This window comes from Poromitra crassiceps (assembly GCF_964638095.1).
Source record: "Poromitra crassiceps genome assembly, chromosome: 15".
In the NCBI taxonomy this organism is placed as follows: Eukaryota; Metazoa; Chordata; class Actinopteri; order Beryciformes; family Melamphaidae; genus Poromitra; species Poromitra crassiceps.
The window spans coordinates 28,124,388-28,146,800 of NC_139634.1; the positions used below are offsets into that span (position 1 = coordinate 28,124,388).

Below are 22,413 nucleotides of genomic sequence, written 5' to 3' on the forward strand. Positions count from 1 at the left end.
TGTCTCTCGCTTTCTCTCTCCGTCTCTCTCCCTCGCTCTGTCTCTGTCTCTCTCCCTCGCTCTCTCTGTCTCTCCCTCGCTCTGTCTCTCTCTGTCTCTCTCTCTCTCTCTCTGTCTGTCTCTCTCCCTTGCTCCCTGTGTGTTTGTGTCTCTCACTGACTGCACTTCTCATTTAGTTTAATGCGATTGTGGAATCTGTCACACTTGGTTTGTTGCCTGTCAGTCTGTCGCCGGAGCTTTGCTCACAGAGAGATTTGAGGTGTTTGTAGAGTTTGGCAGAGTGTAGATTGTCTATGTCTGTAAGAGCCTTTATGACTGATGTTCATTGTTCAATGTATTTACTTGCCAGCCAGGTAAGCCTTTTTGTTCTTAGTCTTCTCTTATGTGTCACACTTTTAATTTACTCATCTAGATGAATTGTTGAAAAATAAATACAATTATAGCTGCTGCGCAGCAATGGGTCGTGGCCGGGCAAGTCTCAAGTCTTTTAGCTATAGGCCAAGTCACGTCTCAAGTCTTTAGTCACAAGTCCAAGTCAAGTCTCAAGTCTCTTATGGATGAGCTTTCTATCATCTGCTGCATGCAATCCAGTCTGCTTAGAACACTGCCGTTCATGACAGGGCTGGGGCAGAAGGCAGAGCTGATGTTATGGAGAGGAAGGCTGAGTGATTTATAGATGACATCATCAGTGATGTCACAAAACTGATGACATCACTGATGACATCATCAGTGATCAGAGGATATTCAAGCTTTATTTAGCAAGAATTTGCATTAAAGTACCATTTACAGTCAAACATTTTGATGCACTGTGGGCTCAATTTTTGATCTATCAAAAATCTGTTTGATACTTTTGTGGAGGACAGTCTACCGATGCAGATCCTGGAGTTTGGTGTCGTTTGAAGAAAAAATGTGTGAGGAGTAGGGTTTAATTAGTTTTGCAGTTTTTGCAGTTTTGCAGTCTTTAGACTTCATAATTGGCCATAGGTTGCAGCGTACAAAAGTTTCTCCTCATTTGGGCACACATTTCGGTGAAAGTGCCAAAGCCATGGCCCATATGCCTGATTTGTTATGAATTTTCAAAGTTTGAAACTTTAGACGGTCGCTGTAGCGCCACCATCAGGACTATAGCCGCCAAATTCACGTCAACTTAGTTTTGCATGGGACTGGACCTTTGTGCAAAGTTTGGTTTATATTCATGCATGGGAAGGCTGACTTCCAGGGAGATGAAGAATAATAATAATAAATATAGCCGCAAGCGGCGATGCGGGGTCCAAGCTTCTGGTGACTTGGGGGTTATATGTCAGATAATATTAATATAGACACTGAATTGCACATTTAGTCAGAGTTGATATGTGCACATATATGATATGTGAGTGATGACTGCACAAGTGTGATTTAAGCTGTGGTGATGGGGGCTTTATATAGTACCAGGAGAAGGGCATTTATGATGTCATTTATGATGTCATTTATGATGTCATTTATGATGTCATTTATGATGTCATAACTGACGTCGTCATAGAGAAGGTGACAGTCTTGTGACATCACTGATGATGTCATCTATGATGTCATCTATGATGTCATCTATGATGACATAGTGTCAAAGTTTAAACATTTATCATTTCAAGACGGTTTCACGTATCCAAATTCTTTATACAACTTTAGATCAGGGAAGTCCAGAGATGACACAGAAAAAGTTTGGGCTCATTCGGGCAAATGGCCTAGGACGAGTTCGTTTTTTTTTTTGGAAAATCTAGCAGGCTTAAATGGGTGTGAGTTATGGGTCAATACGCAAAAGGGTCTGTTATAGCGCCACCATCTGGCCAATATGGCTAATTTTTTGTCTCTGAGCAGTGGGGCACATTTCCAACCTATGTGCAAGGTCTGGCTACTGTAGCCCTTACGGTTTTTGACGTGCATGCTGTTTTAGGGCAGAATAATAATAATAAACATTACAGATACAATAGGGATCCACGCACTTCGTGCTTGGACCCCTAATTACAGATACAATAGGGATCCACGCACTTCGTGCTTGGACCCCTAATAATAAACATTACAGATACAATAGGGATCCACGCACTTCGTGCTTGGACCCCTAATAATAATAATAATAAATATAGCCGCAAGCGGCGATGCGGGGTCCAAGCTTCTGGTGACTTGGGGGTTATATGTCAGATAATATAGACACTGAATTGCACATTTAGTCAGAGTTGATATGTGCACAAGTGTACCAAGTTTGTAGTAAGTAATATGTAGTAAGTAGCAGTGGTGGTGGTAAGCCAAATGGTGGCTGTCAAAGAGGCTTATTAAGCAAGCTGTGGTGATGGGGGCTTTATATAGTACCAGGAGAAGGGCATTTATGATGTCATTTATGATGTCATTTATGATGTCATTTATGATGTCATTTATGATGTCATAACTGACGTCGTCATAGAGAAGGTGACAGTCTTGTGACATCACTGATGATGTCATCTATGATGTCATCTATGATGTCATCTATGATGTCATCTATGATGACATAGTGTCAAAGTTTAAACATTTATCATTTCAAGACGGTTTCACGTATCCAAATTCTTTATACAACTTTAGATCAGGGAAGTCCAGAGATGACACGGAAAAAGTTTGGGCTCATTCGGGCAAATGGCCTAGGACGAGTTCGTTTTTTTTTTTGGAAAATCTAGCAGGCTTAAATGGGTGTGAGTTATGGGTCAATACGCAAAAGGGTCTGTTATAGCGCCACCATCTGGCCAATATGGCTAATTTTTTGTCTCTGAGCAGTGGGGCACATTTCCAACCTATGTGCAAGGTCTGGCTACTGTAGCCCTTACGGTTTTTGACGTGCATGCTGTTTTAGGGCAGAATAATAATAATAAATATAGCCGCAAGCGGCGATGCGGGGTCCAAGCTTCCGGTGAAAGTTTCAAAGTTTCAAAGTTTCAAAGTTTCAAAGTTTCAAAGTTTCAAAGTTTCAAAGTGTCAAAGTTTAAACATTTATCATTTCAAGACGGTTTCACGTATCCAAATTCTTTATACAACTTTAGATCAGGGAAGTCCAGAGATGACACAGAAAAAGTTTGGGCTCATTCGGGCAAATGGCCTAGAACGAGTTCGTTTTTTTTTTTGGAAAATCTAGCAGGCTTAAATGGGTGTGAGTTATGGGTCAATACGCAAAAGGGTCTGTTATAGCGCCACCATCTGGCCAATATGGCTAATTTTTTGTCTCTGAGCAGTGGGGCACATTTCCAACCTATGTGCAAGGTCTGGCTACTGTAGCCCTTACGGTTTTTGACGTGCATGCTGTTTTAGGGCAGAATAATAATAATAATAATAATAAACATTACAGATACAATAGGGATCCACGCACTTCGTGCTTGGACCCCTAATAATAACAAGCTTCTGCTTCAAAGCTTCAAGCTTTATATAGTACCAGGAGAAGGGCATTTATGATGTCATTTATGATGTAATTTATGATGTCATTTATGATGTCATTTATGATGTCATAACTGACGTCGTCATAGAGAAGGTGACAGTCTTGTGACATCACTGATGATGTCATCTATGATGTCATCTATGATGTCATCTATGATGTCATAACTGACGTCGTCATAGAGAAGGTGACAGTCTTGTGACATCACTGATGATGTCATCTATGATGTCATCTATGATGTCATCTATGATGTCATCTATGATGACATAGTGTCAAAGTTTAAACATTTATCATTTCAAGACGGTTTCACGTATCCAAATTCTTTATACAACTTTAGATCAGGGAAGTCCAGAGATGACACAGAAAAAGTTTGGGCTCATTCGGGCAAATGGCCTAGGACAAGTTCGTTTTTTTTTTTGGAAAATCTAGCAGGCGAATGGGTGTGAGTTATGGGTCAATACGCAAAAGGGTCTGTTATAGCGCCACCATCTGGCCAATATGGCTAATTTTTTGTCTCTGAGCAGTGGGGCCATTTCCAACCTATGTGCAAGGTCTGGCTACTGTAGCCCTTACGGTTTTTGACGTGCATGCTGTTTTAGGGCAGAATAATAATAATAATAATAATAATAATAATAATAAACATTACAGATACAATAGGGATCCACGCACTTCGTGCTTGGACCCCTAATAATACAGGCAAATACAAGCAGTGGCCCGCCCTGCCGCTTCGCTGGCCCGGCCACTAATAAAACCAATTGCTTATTTGTAAACACACACTAATTAACTAGGCATCTCGCGCGACATGACATCATCAGTGATGTCATCAGTGACATCATCACTGAACTATAGCCTTGTGTGTGAGTGAATTTGACATCACTGATGATGTCATCAGTGGGACAGACAGAGAACAGAGAAACAGACAGACAGAGCCCTAGCTCCCATTTATATACTGATGATGATGATTACCAGTTAATAGTAGTGTGTGAAATTATCTTTTCATAAATATGAAAAATTGACTTGGAGGGTATGTATTGTAGTGTAACTTCACTACTTCTTACAGTAGTAGTGAAGTATATGCAAAGCCATAACTTCAGAACCTGCATTTTCACTTCCCACTTTTTGTGGTAGTAACCTTTTGTTTGAGACATTGTGCAGTTACTTTTCTTGTTTTCTGTGTTTTTTTGAAAAACAAAAAACAACAACTTTTGAAATTGTCTTTTTGGAGCTGTCAAGTGAAAAGTAAGGCTTTAGACCTGTGGAAAAGTGCTCTTGTGTGTCTATTCTTGTATTGATTGAAACCAACCCACCAGCCTCTCACTGATAGCGTGAGTGAGCCACATAGGGCGCCTGCTGATGTGTGGCGGCAGGGAGATGACAGCAGGGAGGGACAGTCCCATGTTTCTCTTCATCACCACACAGAGAAGCACATGCTCGTCTTCATCACCACACAGAGAAGCACATGCTCGTCTGTTGAGAAAATCAATTCAAAGGAGAAAATCACATCTGTCAAGCACATGGGTAGATATGTCTCTTCTCCTGTCTCTGTTGAAGACCTCCCATAGGCCTGACAGAGAGGAACTCCAAGTCTACTGTACTTGGATCGCTTTTTAAGACATCATGCGATTCTCCCTCATTTCTGCTTTATTTAGTCCAGTTTAATAAGGAGTGTATTGCTCTGAGAAAAGCATCATTGATTGACCTCCCTCTCAGACTATATCTTGAGGGTTCTTGGTTTTCTTTTCATTTTGCCATCACTGTTGGGTATACGCTTCTCTGAAAAGTATACTTGACAAGCCAGGTATTCTAAAGTATGTGCAGTAGACTTTGTAAATTAATTCCCATACAACAAAAGTGAGTACGATTGACGCCTTGATTTCACATTCATTTATTACACAACGCTACTATGCATAGTCTTACAAGAATTGTTCAGAATCACTCTCTCTTTGATTCCATAAGTGGCATGGGGCACACGTCACTACATAAAGGCCTCTATATGTCAAGGCATTTGGACGTTTTACTCGCCGGTGTGTTGCAGTACACCAACACCTACTGTTTTCAACAGCATCAAGTCAGCGACATGCTTGAGTGTATGCTTAAGATGTGCGCCTAATACCCCCTTTAAACTGTATTCACTTAATTGGCATGGGTCCACGGTTGCTGTGAAACTGCGAGTGTGATTGAATGGAAGCAGGTTGACAGCAGCCGGGATCAAAGTATGGAAGTGAAAGCCCTACAGATACTGTCATCCTCTGCAAATGTTTAGTGAACCGTCACCTGTATCTCATTAGGTTACAGCCTGCTTTACCCTTACACCCGCTTCCATTGCTCAAATACACACCTTCACACTCAGAGTAGCAGTGGTACCATTTATTTTACATGTCATTCAATCACTACAGTTTAACCCATTGATACCTGATGCAGCATTTGCGTGTGTATATCCCTCATTTGTGGGTGTATCCCTTTAAGACCGCGAACCGCGTCACGCGGTCTTAAAGGGACACACACACAATATTAAAAACAAGTTATTTATACACATGGATGGGAATGAGCTGTGCAGTGCATCCACAAAAATATGAAATTGATCAGGCTACATCTACACTGAATACTATAGGCTATATCAACACAGCAACAGCATATCTGCCTATGTAGAGTAGAGGCACACATACGCTAATGTGCACAAGTTTGGAAAAATAAATAAAACAAATGGGCCTCATATCACTCTGATGCAGCTGAACCAGGACCATGCACGAAACCTAACCTAACCAAACACATTTGCCGATTTTTGACCGGCGCTTTCTACATTTTCCACTTGCATTAACAAGGAAATGTGTGTATTCACCACTTTATTATTCACCACTACACCTTGTTGATAAATGTACATTTCCTGTTTCCCGACAAAAATATATTTACCATTTCCCCACATGTGCCCTAACATGTATTTATTATTGACTGGGAGTTTTCACCTATGGGGTTTGCACCTACTTATTGTTTTGGGGTTGCTGGTTGCTGTTGTTAGTGGATTGCTGTATCCTGGCTTGTGTGCTGATATGCAGTTCCGCCGTCTTCACCCACGGCAGTAAATGAATGTGTAGTGTTGGTAGCATCCTTCTCGTAATCTCTCCCAGACTGCCGAGTGTGTCTGGAGGCCTGCAGTGAGGAGTCTGGCCCAGCATCATCACCCAGTCTCCCACATCGACACACATATGGCGCTGCCTTTGTGTCAGTCGTGCTCTATGGGGCTTCATATAATTAACTGGATGACAGACGAATGAAATGACAACCACAAGGTGGATTCCATCTCAGCTGTCTTCATTTCCATAGTCTTTTTTCCCCCCCGACTTCTTACATTGTAGCATTTTGAGTAGTTTCCAAACTATTTCAGCTCATTTAAAACATTAAATCCCCTCTTAATGTAATCACAACCAAAGGCCCCTACTGTGGAAATGACAAATGAAGGCTGTGTCCTGTCCCACAGTGTACGGTACATAAACAGTAGGCTACTCCCTGCTCTCTCTTCAGTGTGAATGTCCGTGAACTTCCCTCAACAAAATTCCTCCATTACAGTACTATGCTAGCTAGGCAAACCAAACCAATGTTTGTTTAGCTTGCTGCTAGTAGTTATATAAGGTCAACAATAGCTTAGAGTATTTGCTGTATAGATTATTTGAGCATTGTTGTTTTTAGGTAATTTAACCACTTAAATAGTCATATCAATAATGACAGTTACAACGACAATATTTGCAGACATGTGTGAACTAATTTTATAAGCTCCAATATTTGTTTTTAGCCAATTATTTTCAGCAAGGTGCAATGACTGAATGAATGAATCTTGCTTGTCAACTGGGCGAAGTGAACAGCCGTTGTTCAGTTCTCCCCTACACAGTTCACAGTTCCCATTGAACTTAACAATTATTTTGCTCCCTGTGGTGTGCAATCTTACTTAACATGGCTGAATACCCTGTGCAGTCCACTTCACTGGGAACTACTTGACTCCTTATCGGAACGCACCCTTGGTGTGTGCCTGCGAGTGTGCCACACGTGTTTGTGCATGTGGATGCTTGTGTTTTTAAGAAATGGTTGTCAAAATCATTCACATCATGCAGACTTCTAGACACTACATGAAAACAATGGCAGAATAGTTCATTTGTGTCAAATAACTTATCTGTAGGATAAGTTCTGTATCTGTATTCTGTAGTATCTGTTATGCTCATTTTGTTTGGTTGTGCACCATCTAAACATGCACTGTGCAGTCACTGGCAAGTATTGAAAATATGGATATAATATAGAACTGTATAATTTAACACCCAGAGGGAAAGGAAATATATGACATACATTCAGGAACTAAATTCAGAACCAGTGGCTCTGCCAAAGACACTTTCTCCAAGTTTGATAGACTGTGCCAAACCAGACTCAACTGAAACGGAACCACTGAACATAGTGGAAAAGGCTGGTAAGGGCCAGAACAAGGCCAGAACATAGAGCCTGACAGTAATTGTTCATCTTTGCTCAGCAAGCAGTGCCAGAGAAAAACAGCCCAAATAATCAGATTTCCCAGAGCATTAGCAATGATTATTGCAGAGGGTGAATGGTTGGCTACTGTGTTGATGTGATTCCATTCAGAATCAATGATGCATTGTCAGGGAGGGCTTTGTTCTTTGATCCAGCTGCTAATGTGCCTGAAGTTCAAGAGAAGAGAGCAGAAAATACACTTTTATTTACAATGTGAGGCCGTACCCCTCTGATGGCACATCTCTGCTGCTCAGTTGCAAATGTTTTCCTGCCATATGCTTGCAAGGTTTCTAAACAATTACCGTAGATTAATTTGCTGTGGTAGGTGTTGCTTTATTTTTCTGAACAAAATAAATAAATAAATAAAATACGGGTGAATAATTAGCAAGCATTTGGAGAACTCACCTCTATAAAGAGGGAATTATTTTAATAATAATTATTCTCTTTTGTTTGAGGTTTTCAGGAAGAGCTACAGTACACATACCTTTTAATGAACAGTGGATGGACTGTATACTATGTGATATGTGGTTTACCTCCGCTCCATGTATGAACAGTGTTAGCACATCAAAGAGATGCAGCCTGTTCAATCATGCTAACTCAGTCAGCCATATAGCAAGCAGGGAAAAGAATCATCTTACACTTTCTGTAAGGAGTTCTCAGGTGTGTGTGAAACAGGACTCACTGTCCTGCATAATCAGCAAGGGGCTCTTCTTGAAAGGTCATGAGTGAATAATTAGCAAGCCCTATATTGGAAGGAAAATAGGTGTTGTTTTTTACTGTACTGTATACAGTAACACAGAGGAAGAAGAAACTCCACTGATCATATACCTGTAAGTAATATAATTCTTAGTTACATTGACGCAAATAGAAGTTTTTACATGGCTGACAAGCTACAAGTGCTCTGATTTCTTTGTGCTGTTTCTACCCATATGATGAACAGCCTTCATTATCAAGGCACCATTACATTGCTTTGCTGCAGACTCTAATTGGGGCTGCAGCAAAAACAAGCAACATTTGATATAATGGCTGCCTCCCAAACAGGAAGTAGCCAGGCCTGCACTATGGCTTACTTTTCTACTGCTCAATTCCCTCGTGGGGAAAGACAGAGATGTCATCGTTAGTGGGCGGCAGACGCTGGCCATGTAGCCTGCGATGGCTGCCGAGGTCTGTGGCCAGGCGAGCCCAAGGCCCAGTGGCAATGTGTGTGCTCTCTCTCTCTCTGTCGCTCTGTTTGCCCCGCCTGTGTGAGCGTGCCCGGTCCTGCTCAATACATTCAGCCAGCTAATGAGGGAGGAAGCTTTGAGAAGAGCAGGGAAAGGCCACCTCCTCCTCTCCTCCTCCTCTTAGAAACAAGAGGGGAGAAGTCGCTCTTCCCAATGACATTAACTCGGCTAACCTTTACACCGACAATTAACATTTACAGAAAACACAGCCCCGCCCACCATGATGTGCTGTATCTTCATCAGCATCAGCATCTCCTGCTCTCTCTCTCTCTCTCTCTCTCTCTCTCTCTCTCTCTCTCCTATCCAAGCGTCCATGTAGTGAAAACTACCAGACAAGTAGCAAACAAATAGCCAAATGTGTCTGTTGCATTATGCAGTGGATGGTCAGTTAGTTGAAGGTCATTGAGATGTGTGGGTGAACCGTGATTGAGTGAGATCCGCTGCTATCACAGCCCAACAGTGAGAAGTGATTACAGTATGCCACCTTATCTAGCCATCCTGCTACTGTAGCTATCATCAGCAAAGCAGCTCTGTGTATCCCCACTGAGATATGGACTAAAATAAAGGCGGATATATGGGATGAAATATTAAATGTTTGCTTTAACAGTGTCAGATCTCAAAGGCAAAGCTTTCTGTGCCACTTGTGTTTACACACAAATACATCACAGCCATGACATGCCAGTGTTTATCCAGGCCTCTAGAGCACCACCTCAAAGGTTACAAGTTCATGTTAATGCTTCGACTATATGTATGTATAGATGTCTATAAAAGGTTGTGTGTTTTCCTCACCCTTATTTGAGCATACAAGTCAAAGGAACACATGTAATATATATATATATATATATATATATATATATATATATATATATATATATATATATATATATATATATATATATATATATATATATATTGGAGCTGTCCAATATAACTACAGTCTTGTACTGGGTGGCCACTGAGCAGTTCCACTGGAACAGAAGGTGTTTGTTTGCTCAAGGGCACCTGAGCAGTAGTTTGTGAGGAAAGGTGAAGTGCTCAGATGGGATTTGAACTAATAACCACCTCACCATAAGTCCAAAGCTACAACTGACCTCAGCTCACCTGTCCAATTATTAGGCTATTGCTGCCCCTAAGAAGGAGGCTATCTGAGTTGTCAGAGGATTTCAGGGTGATATACCATGCCTCTTTATACTGTGGTGTTAAGCATATTTTTCTTCCTCTGCTGTCTAAGGTAGCCTGTCTTCCTTGTCTGTGAGGTGCATTTTGCTGTCCTTGGCAAAGTAAGTGTCATCCGCATTAACTGTCTGTGTGTGTGTGTGTGTGTGTGTGTGTGTGTGTGTGTGTGTGTGTGTGTGTCTGTGTCTGTGTGTGTCTGTGTGTGTGTGTATGTGTGTGTGTGTGTGTGTGTGTGTGTGTGCGCTCGCATTTACAGAACCTGATAAAGAACCTGCCAGAGCAGAAAGAGCTGAGCGCGCTGGCGGAACTAAAGGGTGAATATGAAGAGCTGGTGGAGTCGGAACAGTTTGGCATAGTGGTGAGTATAATATCCTGCAGCCTACTGGATAGCCTCAGGAGATCTAATGCACAGTAATGCACACACTTCCCCATATACTGCCTAAACATCTCATACATACTCTGTTGAGGAATCCATCTCTCTCTGTCTATCTTCCTGTCTGTCTGGATCTCTTTAGTCATTTCCACACGTGAACTCTGCTGTGCTCTTTTCTTTCTTTCTTTCTTTCTTTCTTTCTTTCTTTCTTTCTTTCTTTCTTTCTTTCTTTCTTTCTTTCTTTCTTTCTTTCACACACTGTCAGTCTTGTTCTACCATCATTGTTTCATGCACCAGTGGCACATCTGCGTCTTTATTTGGGACTCCGGAGTTGGTTCTGGTGGTCGTGCATGGGAACAGGAAATTAAGAAATTACCTCTTTAGAAATGTGGAGAAATATACGCAACGTCTAACCCTTCTATGCTATTTGGCCGTGCCAATATAAAAAATGATGTATGAATAAAAAGAATAGTATAAAGGGCATGTTTAAGTCCAATGTGCTCGACCTAAGAGAGAAAATTCTCAGAAGCTGTGATTTTAATAAATAATGAACACTTGACTCCAAGATAGAACACAGTTGTATCCTTTCTGATGGGGATTCAGTATCAAGAACTCAGCAAATATCATATTTTGACATAAGCTGTCAATACTGTCTCATGATGGAATCATACCCTTAGGCTATGAATCATGTCTGTAATAAAGTTTTTGAAAACCATACAGCTAAGGCAGGAGTAGGACGGCTTGGTGAATCAAACCATTCGTCTTGAATTCATGTTCAATGATCACCTATAAAGTAACTCTCCTTTTTAATGGTCAAATATCTCCTGCCTTCTGTAACATGTTTTACACTTTGTGAGTCATACTAGAGTTATCAGTTCCAGCCCGGGATCAACAGGACAGGACCCGACCCAGCTTGACGGCCACGGGCCGGGCTTCGGGCTGACAATTTATGCTAATTGGTCGGGTCGGGTTTGAATTTTCAGGCCCGTTGAGAACTCTTAAGTCATACTAAATGGTAAAATGTCCTGCATGTATATAGCGCTTTTATCCAAAGCGATTTACAATGAGTAGGTACATTTACCATTCATACTGCTCAGTACTCCTTTAAAAACCCTTCTTTTAGAGTCACTGAAATAACTTGTAACAAGTATTTCCCATTAAAAGTGTAGTAAGGATATGTACATATTGTATATATTTACTCAATTTGATTGCACTTGCAACTTTGTGATTGTCTTTAGTTATCTTCCTACTTCTTATCTCTGTATATTGATGTGACCGCTACGCTGCATACAGACACTAAGACAAATTCCTCGTATGTAACTTGCATATTGTGGCAATAAAAGTGATTCTGATTCTGATTCTGATATTAAATACCAAGTAATTACAGCTGTAAGTTTAATTACTTAGAAACACCCATGGCAGCATTATTAATCAGTTCAAGTAACTGTAGTTGCATAGTAGAAGTTGAATGGCATAACTCCTCCATACCTAGTAATGAGAAAAGGAAAGGACTGAAAAGGAAGGAATGCTAAGTAGTTTGACTCTTATAGAAACCATTGTAATGCATAAAACATGTTAGACAAAGCATCGATTTCTCAACATCAAAAAGAAAGAGCCTTGAGGTGTTGAGTGTAAATCAATTGCATGGAGTACATCACCAAGCTGTTGGCACAAGTAATTACAGTTGCAATCACTTGTTAATTTAGTACTCTTTTCCTTCCACTTACCTGGCAAATACCTCGTACATAAAAGGAAGTGTGACTTGTAAACATAGAACATAGTGTTGTGTGATTTTGCAGAGACGCGTTCATGTATCCATAGAACACGATCACAGCAGTGCATTGCACATAATTACAAAAGAGATGTTCAATTAAACCCCGGGGTCGCAGGCATGCTCCCCCTGCTTGTCGTCGGTCTCGTTACTTGTCTTCGCCTCCGTCTTTTAGGAGATGTAACGGAGCAAGTTGTGACACTTTCCCTTGTTGTGATCTCCGCGATGTTGTGATTATATACCTCCCCACTGATGAAGCAGCGTCTCAATGCAGAGCTATTTAGTTCCCCTGGGAAATAAGCCATGTTCAAGCCTTCCTTTGCCAGAGCTGCTGTCACCAACCTGCTGTCTTTCATTGTGATTCATCCTTATTGTATACGGACGAATCAATTCAAAGTGAGGGAGAGGGGAGTGTGTTTGTGTGTTGTGGGTGGTGCTGCTGGTGGTGGTGGTGGTGTGTGTGTGTGGGGGGGGGGGGTGTTAACACATTCACTGCCAGCCGTTTTTTTTTACTGTAGGTAGGTTCTGCCAGAGGGTTTTTTTGAGGATTCTGGCTCATCTTTCAAGACCCGAGGATTCTTTTCTGCTAAGATTTTGTGAACACACAATATCTCAAAAGAACTACCGTAAATTCCGGACTATAAGACGCACCGGTCTATAAGCCGCGGGACCAAAATTGACTATTTTTTTCTTCTATAAGCCGCACCGGTCTATAAGCCGCGGGTGTTTTGATGTTTAATTACCATATGAAAGGGTTCGTGCACAGAGAGGAATGTCGGGAAAGAGATGGCTGTTTGGGGAAGCTCCCATTTATTAACATTTCAACAAAACAAAACAAAAGTCAGGTCACTAATCCCCAGACAAAATCACACAACAATAGGCTATATGTGCAGCAAACCTGTAACCAGAGAAGTCAAGTCACTAATCCTCGTCTTCCTCTTCTTCCTGCGTACTGAAACCACCAAAGTCCTCATCTTCAGTGTCGGAAACGAACAGGTTCAGGGTGGCTTCGTCAACCACTCTCCTCTCTCCTTCATTGTCACTCAAAACCAACGAACTCCTCTTCATCACTGTCGGCATCGAACAGCCTCTGAAGCCTCTGACGGCCCTCAGCGCCAGCTGTGGCGGCGTCATCCTCTTCATCCCGCAGCAGTCCAGCGTTTTGGAACCCGTTGGTGATTGTGGATGTTTTCACACTCCTATAATATTCCGTGATCTTCCTTTGTGTTTGTCCTCCTGCTGCACCGTCCAACGCCTCACCATTGACTCATCGATGCCCAGGTTACGCGCGGCTGCTCTGTTTCCCTCTTTTAATGCGAGATTGACTGCTTTCAACTTGAAAGCTGCGTCGTGTGAATTTCTGCGTACCTTCCCCATGGTAAGTGAGAGTGTTGCTTCTACTGCTCGTCTTGTTGTGAATATTCCTTGATCTTCCTTTGTGTGAATTCGCCGAAGTTTGTGATTTTCTCCTGGTAGTCGGGGGAGGGAGTTGATGGCCGAGTGGCCGTTTGCTTACCGTAATTACCATATGTAAGTGGTCACGCACAGAGGGGATTGTCGGGAAAGAGATGGCTGTTTGAGGAAGCTCCCATTTACCGTATTACCGTAACATTTCAACAAAACAACATAACACAACACCACCGTTGTTTATTTTTACAGTGCACACAGTGTCCGCGGTGTGGTGAAAAGAGGGCAAGAGAGGAAATTAAAACAGAAGTGGATTTATAGTTAGAAAGAGTGCTAAAAAAGAGAGATTTTATTTGTATTTTTTTTTTTTTTCTGAAAAAATCCATAGATAAGACGCACCGTTATATAAGCCGCAGGGGCCAAAAAACGGGAAAAAAGCCGCGGCTTATAGTCCGGAATTTACGGTAATAGAATGTGTGCTTTCTCTGTCTAAAAGAGTTAGTTTGTAGAGTTAGTAGTTATGTAAGCAATAGCAGTTGAATACAGCATGGTTTCAGCGTCTGAAAAATTATTCAGAGATAAACGGCTTTTTGTGAAATTCGATAGAACAGTCACTTTAACCATTCATTTTTGGCATCAGTAAGACGTCAGACATCTAAACAATAGTTTTGAACAGTAATTTCCTCCATAACAGCAGGAAACCCCCCTCTGCTTCCAACTCCTCCCTCCGTGGGCGTTCTTCTTGGCTGCAGCGGCCGTGTCACAAGCTTGTCACCAGTCTCACTGCTTTGCTGCTGCTGTGCCTGTCTGCGCGGCCGCTCTTTGAGGAAGTCTGGATGGACTCGCTCGTTTCTTGGAGTTTTGGTTGAGAGCTTTGATGAAGCTTTTGCGATTCTGGTCATATTTATGCTGCGTGTTTCAAAGTGTGTTCCACCCGTAATCTATTATGCAAATTTGCAATCCCGCACCGCCAGCAATCAGCGCGAAAACGAAAGCGTTTTCGCCAATCCATTTTCATGAGAATGGCTTCGAGGAAGCCATTCTCATGAAAATGCTTGCCTTCCTCTAGTCAGGAGAGCACTGTCGCCACTTAGTGGGTCGGTGGAATGGGTTGTAAACGTTCGGTGGTTCCAATAATTATATAAGAGATGTAAAAGGGTTAGATGCACATCCCACGGTCAAAAAAAAAAAAATAATTTTTTTGACGGAGTAATACGTCATTGGCAGTGAACCGTTGGATTTTTTTTGACGGAGTAATACGTCGTTGGCAGTGAACGTGTTAAGAGGAATTTGGGTGGGGTGGGGATATTGGTGTGTGTGTGTGTGTGTGGGGGGGGGGGGGGGGGGTAGGGTATTTTTGATAGACAACTTGCTCACACACATGAATATATTTGAGCAGTAATGAAACATTATGGGCTGGGTCCTGAAGGCTGCCTCCAAGCACTGGATTATGCAGCAATCTGTAGAATGTGTCTATGGTTGCTTCTTTGCCACACATCTTACAGCCAGAGCCCCTATTCGTTTTAATTCCCTCCCTTTTTCATCACTCTGTTTTTCCCCTTCATTTTTCCTTACATTTTTACTAGCTTCAATGATTCCACTCGCAACCAAGCCCCACAGCCATGGAATAACAAGTATTGATTGGGGGTGTTATATTATTTACTGAAAAATCTGTTTCATTGGAGGTGCGTTCTTTTTCTCAAATAAAAGTGGCTGCGAGGTGGCATGGAAACTACATATTAATCATGTCTCAGGTGTCATTTATCATATGGTTGACAGAGTTCCCTTTTTAACTTTTTAAAATGAAAGGCATTAGACAATGTGTACTTACTGTAAGTGGGAGGGGGAAATGGGGAAACGTTTTGAACTTGAACACTATCCTGAATAGGTTTTCTTAAGGGATTTATCCTGAAAGTACACACATTGTTAGGTTACTTTAGGTTACATTGTTCATCACTGGGCCTCAGTTATTTGTTTTATTCATGCATTTGTTTAGATAGATTATAATACAAATGATTGACTGTGTCTCCACTCCTTCCTCCCCCCCCCCCCCCCCCCTCAGATGAGTTCAGTAAAGCTCCTACGTCCACGTCTCAACGGCATCCTGTTCAAGCTGACCTTTGAGGAGCAAGTGAACAACATCCGACCGGACATCATGAACGTAATCGCTGCCTGTGAGGAGGTGAAGAAGAGCGAAGGCTTCAGCAAACTTCTGGAGTTGGTGCTGCTCGTAGGCAATTACATGAACGCCGGCTCAAGGAACGCCCAGACGTTTGGCTTCAACATCAGCTTCCTCTGCAAGGTAACACACGAACACGCCCACATAGATGAGTGATATGACAGCCCCCGTTTGTATCTTGTGACAAATAGGGTCACTATGGGTCAGGAGACACATGGGCTGACAGAGTGTTTTCATGACTGAAAGCATCACATCCAAGTTCAAGTGGAGCAAATATGAGTTTGACAATGTCTGTATGCCTATAGATGTTGACATTAAGCTTTGAACATGGACGAATTACCCCCCCAAGTCACGTCCATACGGTCTTCATCAAACGTTGCTCTCAGGTTATCAATATCATACGAACCATTGTCCCCAGACGTGATCACAACCCCCCCCCCCCCCCTCCCCCTTCCCCCCACCCCCTGCGGTCTGGGGAGACGAAAGTTCAACAGATAAAAGCATGTTATCTGTGCTATAATCTGTGCTTCTGTGCTGATGCTGCATACGCAGGAGGTAGGGTTGCCAACTTTCATGCAGAAAAATAAGGGATACCTCCTGCAGCAGGGGCCCCCGCTCCTCGGGGACACGGCCATCACGGCCACTGAAAACATCATACTTAAAGTTTGAAGTGATAATTAACAATGAACAGAATCGTAAGCTAAATAGATAACTTTTCAGTTATAAACTCCTAAATAAATGGGTATAATTATTTGAGAAAAATATATTATTACTGTGATTACACTGTTTTTTTTTTTTACCTTTTTTCTGTTAATGCATTATTGAAGAATGCAATTTTCCAGATTGGTTGATGATTCAGCATATAGCATATCAGAGTTGTATTTTTATTCTCATGTGCACTGTATTGATTCATATATTAAATGCACGTTTATGTATTTGACTGTAAAACTCAACATTAAACAAATCACATCATAATAATGTAGCCTAGAGGCACGTCAGCAGCCAAGATAGCAATAAAATCAGTCCGTTGTGATGAGATTCATTGACATCTATTCTGCAAATTCCATATTTTAAGGGAAGGTTGGCAACCCTAGCAGGAGCACAAATCTGGGTATTATTGGGGACACCCTGACGTCACACAACCAGAACTGGGGGCACACAGCAAGTCAAAACAATGAGCGTGAATCTCAATTCTGTGAACAAACAAGTATATCAATGACACGGACGTGGTCTAAGCTTCGGTTTCTGATCCGAATATTACAAAAGATCCTACTGATTCATAAGAGGTCTAAAGTCATGTTATAGCAGCCGGACGCACTCAGTACTTCAGTAGCAAGCAAGACAACTGTAAAACTGTCAGGTTTTTGCATAGTGTTTGGCGTAAAACACATAGGAGAGCGAGCGCCGTTCCCCCAGCGTTGCATAGCAACAACACTGTCAACAGGCCCGGAAGTTGACCGCGAGAATTTTGGTGTGGCAAATCCAGTGTTCCTGCGTTCTTCCTGTAAGCTGACTGAGAGCAAAGTGTCATGGTGGAGCCTGGTGAAGCCTCAGGGGGCTGATTGGGCCTTATTGACAGACAAGAAAAATGTCTGCTTTCTCACTTTGGTCAATCAAGTAAATGGCCCCCTGAGTGGCGGGTCGAGGCTACCTAATGGGCTCATCAGGGAAGAGGAGGCTGCTGATGGGAATGAAGAACCAAGCGAAGGGCTCACACTGACCCCTCCACCTTTAGCTCACCGTTGTCCCCGCTATGTCCTGCCAAGGACACACAAATCTCCCAGGGGCTGGTCTGTCAACCAGGGGCTAGTCTGTCAAGTGTGTCCAGCATCCTGCATTTTGACTGGTTTTGCAGGGACAGTGGGGAAAATGTAGGTTATGCATCAGCTTCAAGTTGATGTGAATTAATGACATGATGGTTCATTATCAACTATAAAATGAATTATTTATGTCTTATGCCATGATGGCATGTGTCCCATTCTTGTTGCGTTTAAACACCATGGCATCATTTGTAGCAGAAAGCCATTTAGTGTATTTGTTCAGAACAACATATGACAATTGAAAATGAAGCGTTGCAGATGCTAAGTAGTAACAGTAGGAAGAGATTTTTCAGAATGAAACATATTGACTAAACGGGGAAAAGCAGCTGCCATGTAATGAGTCATATCGGAGAAATGCTGTTTCTCTTGTGTTTTATCACTGTCTCTGTCTCGCTGAGGCGAAAACATTTTCACAGGCTCTACTTAATAATGAAAGAGCACATGGCAATGATTTGTGTTGAGTTGAAGTTGAACAGAGCGAGCTGTTTATTCAGCACTTGACTTGTAGCTGGGAAGCATCTATCCAGCACCAGCATGACCTTGTCTCTTTGAGAGGAACATTATGTACAATTAATGCTTTCAAAACATCTGGGAGTTTCTAAAGGTGATGCATTTAGAAGGTGTGAACAGCACCAACTATTTTCATAAGTACCATTCATGTCCATAGCACTTGTGGTTGTTGGGAATGAACTGACCTGACTAGCCACGCTCCTGTGTTCATACAACTCATGTCTTCAACGCTGGTCAGCTTGTGGGAGAGTTGTTTTATTTAATTGATTGATTGATTGAAAATGCACCTCCTGTTTTGCACATTCAGGACAAACAGTCTATTTTAAGCTATAGTCAACTTGAATCTTACTCAGGGAAAATAGAGGTGGGCATCAAAAAAATCTCCAGCCCCACTGTGTTCAATTATTTGCTTCTTGTCATCCACTTCTGAAAAAAGGTCAGTTCTGTAGAATAGATTTGACACCTGTCATAGAAGGTAGTCTCAGAGGAATACACATAAAGATCATGACAACTTCAAGAAACCAAACCAACATACCAAAGGAAAACCATCCATTCACCTGAGAGGGAAGCATTTTTTCACCCTCACGGAGCATCCTATATCCTATAATAACAATGTGAAGTGTGTGTGTGTTTGTGTGTGTATGTGTGAGTGAGTGAGCAGAACTGTGTTTGGCCACAGCTATGGTATTTTACGTGCGATCGGGCTGAATCTTTCAAAAAGTGTAAAGAGCACCCCTGAGGGTGAGCTACTGTAACCAAGCCAGATTTTTGAATTAGGTAATTAGGGCCGACTAAGTGGGCAAAAATGGCTATTTTTTGGGCAAAATGACTCAGGACAGGTGCAGCACCATGGAGAGCTCCAGAGTGGAGGAGCGCACAGGTGAACAGAGTTGTAATCAGCCAGTGAAGAGGACTATGAAACCCCTCTGGGGAGAGAGAGGAGAGGCTGCATGCCAACTCTGTGTGCGAGGCCTTAATAAATGTCCAGTGACACAGGGACGGGTATTCTGCTAGTCTTTCAAAGCCATAGAGCAAGAAAAAACCTATGCATTAAGTTCATTAAAACATCCTCCTTATTTCCCTCCTTCGCGGACTCATTGTATACATCATTCATCCTAATATACACTATGTGCCATAGCCATCCTCTGTACAGAGGAGAGTTAGTTGTAGTTGTTTTTGCAACTTTATAATTATCAGTGCATACAGTACATCGCTACTTCATCATGCAACAGCTCAATTATTACACCGCAGAGCCTGCTGACAATGTCTTTTTTTTCCAGGAATGTTTTTTGTTTATGTGCATAATAAGGCATGCGTAAGTTCACAAAGAACAACGATATACAAGATATATGGACTGGCCTTTCTACCTTTCTCTAATGTAGTTTGCTGAGTAGTTTGCCACAGTTTAACCTTCTTGTAGCCTTATTTATTTCACAAAACTACATGGAAGTAGTTGTATTAACCATCCTGATTGTGCATATGTGTTGTAGTGTATAATATAGTTTACATTTATTCCAAATTGTGCATAATTTCATAAAGACCACACTGTATTATATCAATAGTGTACTTGGCGCAGAACAACCTGTCTAGTTATAATTATTTACTGACCTGCCCCTCTCCCACCCTTCCTTTTTTATTATTATTCTTTCTGATATTCCCCCATTTTCTTCCCAATTGTACTTGCCCAATTTTCCCCCTGCTGCCCCGGTCGCTGCTCCACCCTCTGCCGATCTGGGGAGAGCCGTAGACTAGTACCATGCTTCCTCCGACATATGCGCAGTTGCCAGCCGCTTCTTTTCACCTGACAGTGGGGAGCTTCACCGGCAGGACATAGCACGTGGGAGGAGCTATTCCCACCAGTTCTCTTCTGCCCCAAACAGACCAGAGGAGGCGCTAGTGCAGCGACCAGGCCACATACCCCTAAACCAGCTTCCCACACGCAGACACAGGCAATCGTGCCTGAATGGATGCCCGACCAAGCCAGAGGTAACACGGGGGCGCGAACCTGCGACCCTCGTCTTGGTAGGCAGGGAATATACCGCTACACTACCTGGACGCCCACTCCCACCCTTCCTTAATTTTCACTTCCACCAGAACCTGTCCATCGCCACTGGTGCCTCAATGGGTGTGATTTTGTTTACCTCTCAAAATAAACTGGCTTTATGCTGCCATTTTGAGATTACCACACTGTCTGTTGGTTCATCCCAGGCTCACTGCCACTAGCCTTCAAGACCTTTCAATGTCTCAACACCACTAAGTCTTCTGCGCTGATTCCCTGAGCATGGTCGCTCATGTGTGAACCCCCCAATACATCTAGTCTCGCTCTCTCACAATCTCTCTCACTCTCTCTCTCTCTCTCTCTCTGCCTGATTTAACGTTAGCAGTACACACATTCCACTGTTCTGGGATGATTGTTGCTGAATCTTTGCCAGAGATCTGGGCTGCTGCTCCTTCTGTGGAAGTTAAATTGAGCAGTCAAGGCTGACAATCCTTCTGTTGGATCGGGGGTTCTATATTCCCATCACCACTCTTTGTCTTTTATTAGTTCATTGTTATGCTACTTATTTATTTCCCTAGATATGTCAGTGGAAGCCCATTAGTGTGGCGTCTACCTTCTGCTCCACGCACAATGTTAAAGGCATCAGAATGGATAAGCGCACTAACTAGTCAGGGATTTGGGATAATGTTCCCTCAAGGCAATTTATGTTACGATAGATTGAATGATATGCCTTTTCAAAATGTGCTTTCAGTTAACACAATAATGAAGAATCATTTCTCCACGTAAGCAGATTTGGTGAAGGATTAGAATGTAGCACTTGTGGTTGTTGGGAATGAACTGACCTGACTAGCCACGCTCCTGTATTCATACAACTCATGTCTTCAACGCTGGTCAGCTTGTGGGAGAGTTGTTTTATTTAATTGATTGATTGATTGATTGATTGATTGATTGATTGATTGATTGATTGATTGATTGATTGATTGAAAATGCACCTCGTGTTTTGCACATTCAGGACAAACACTCTATTTTAAGCTATAGTCAACTTGAATCTTACTCAGAGAGGAAAAGGGGAAAATAGAGGTGGGCATCAAAAAAAATCTCCAGCCCCACTGTGTTCAATTCTTTGCTTCTTGTCATCCACTTCTGAAAAAAGGTCAGTTCTGTAGAATAGATTTGACACCTGTCATAGAAGGTAGTCTCAGAGGAATACACATAAAGATCATGACAACTTCAAGAAACCAAACCAACATACCAAAGGAAAACCATCCATTCACCTGAGAGGGAAGCATTTTTTCACCCTCACGGAGCATCCTATATCCTATAATAACAATGTGAAGTGTGTGTGTGTTTGTGTGTGTATGTGTGAGTGAGTGAGCAGAACTGTGTTTGGCCACAGCTATGGTATTTTACGTGCGATCGGGCTGAATCTTTCAAAAAGTGTAAAGAGCACCCCTGAGGGTGAGCTACTGTAACCAAGCCAGATTTTTGAATTAGGTAATTAGGGCCGACTAAGTGGACAAAAATGGCTATTTTTTGGGCAAAATGACTCAGGACAGGTGCAGCACCATGGAGAGCTCCAGAGTGGAGGAGCGCACAGGTGAACAGAGTTGTAATCAGCCAGTGAAGAGGACTAAGAAACCCCTCTGGGGAGAGAGAGGAGAGGCTGCATGCCAACTCTGTGTGCGAGGCCTTAATAAATGTCCAGTGACACAGGGACGGGTATTCTGCTAGTCTTTCAAAGCCATAGAGCAAGAAAAAACCTATGCATTAAGTTCATTAAAACATCCTCCTTATTTCCCTCCTTCGCGGACTCATTGTATACATCATTCATCCTAATATACACTATGTGCCATAGCCATCCTCTGTACAGAGGAGAGTTAGTTGTAGTTGTTTTTGCAACTTTATAATTATCAGTGCATACAGTACATCGCTACTTCATCATGCAACAGCTCAATTATTACACCGCAGAGCCTGCTGACAATGTCTTTTTTTTCCAGGAATGTTTTTTGTTTATGTGCATAA

The 22,413-nt window shown here is 42.2% G+C and overlaps 1 protein-coding gene across 1 annotated transcript in view; it reads left to right on the forward strand.

The window, feature by feature from the left end:
- The window catches only part of diaph2 (diaphanous-related formin 2), a 568,359-nt gene that overhangs the window by 330,419 nt on the left and 215,527 nt on the right, over nucleotides 1-22,413 (forward strand). Inside the window, exons 27-28 of the mRNA XM_083651834.1 lie at nucleotides 10,589-10,690; nucleotides 15,946-16,185. Of these exons, the coding sequence (XP_083507960.1) occupies nucleotides 10,589-10,690; nucleotides 15,946-16,185 (342 nt within the window). The remainder of the gene's footprint in view (nucleotides 1-10,588; nucleotides 10,691-15,945; nucleotides 16,186-22,413) is intronic.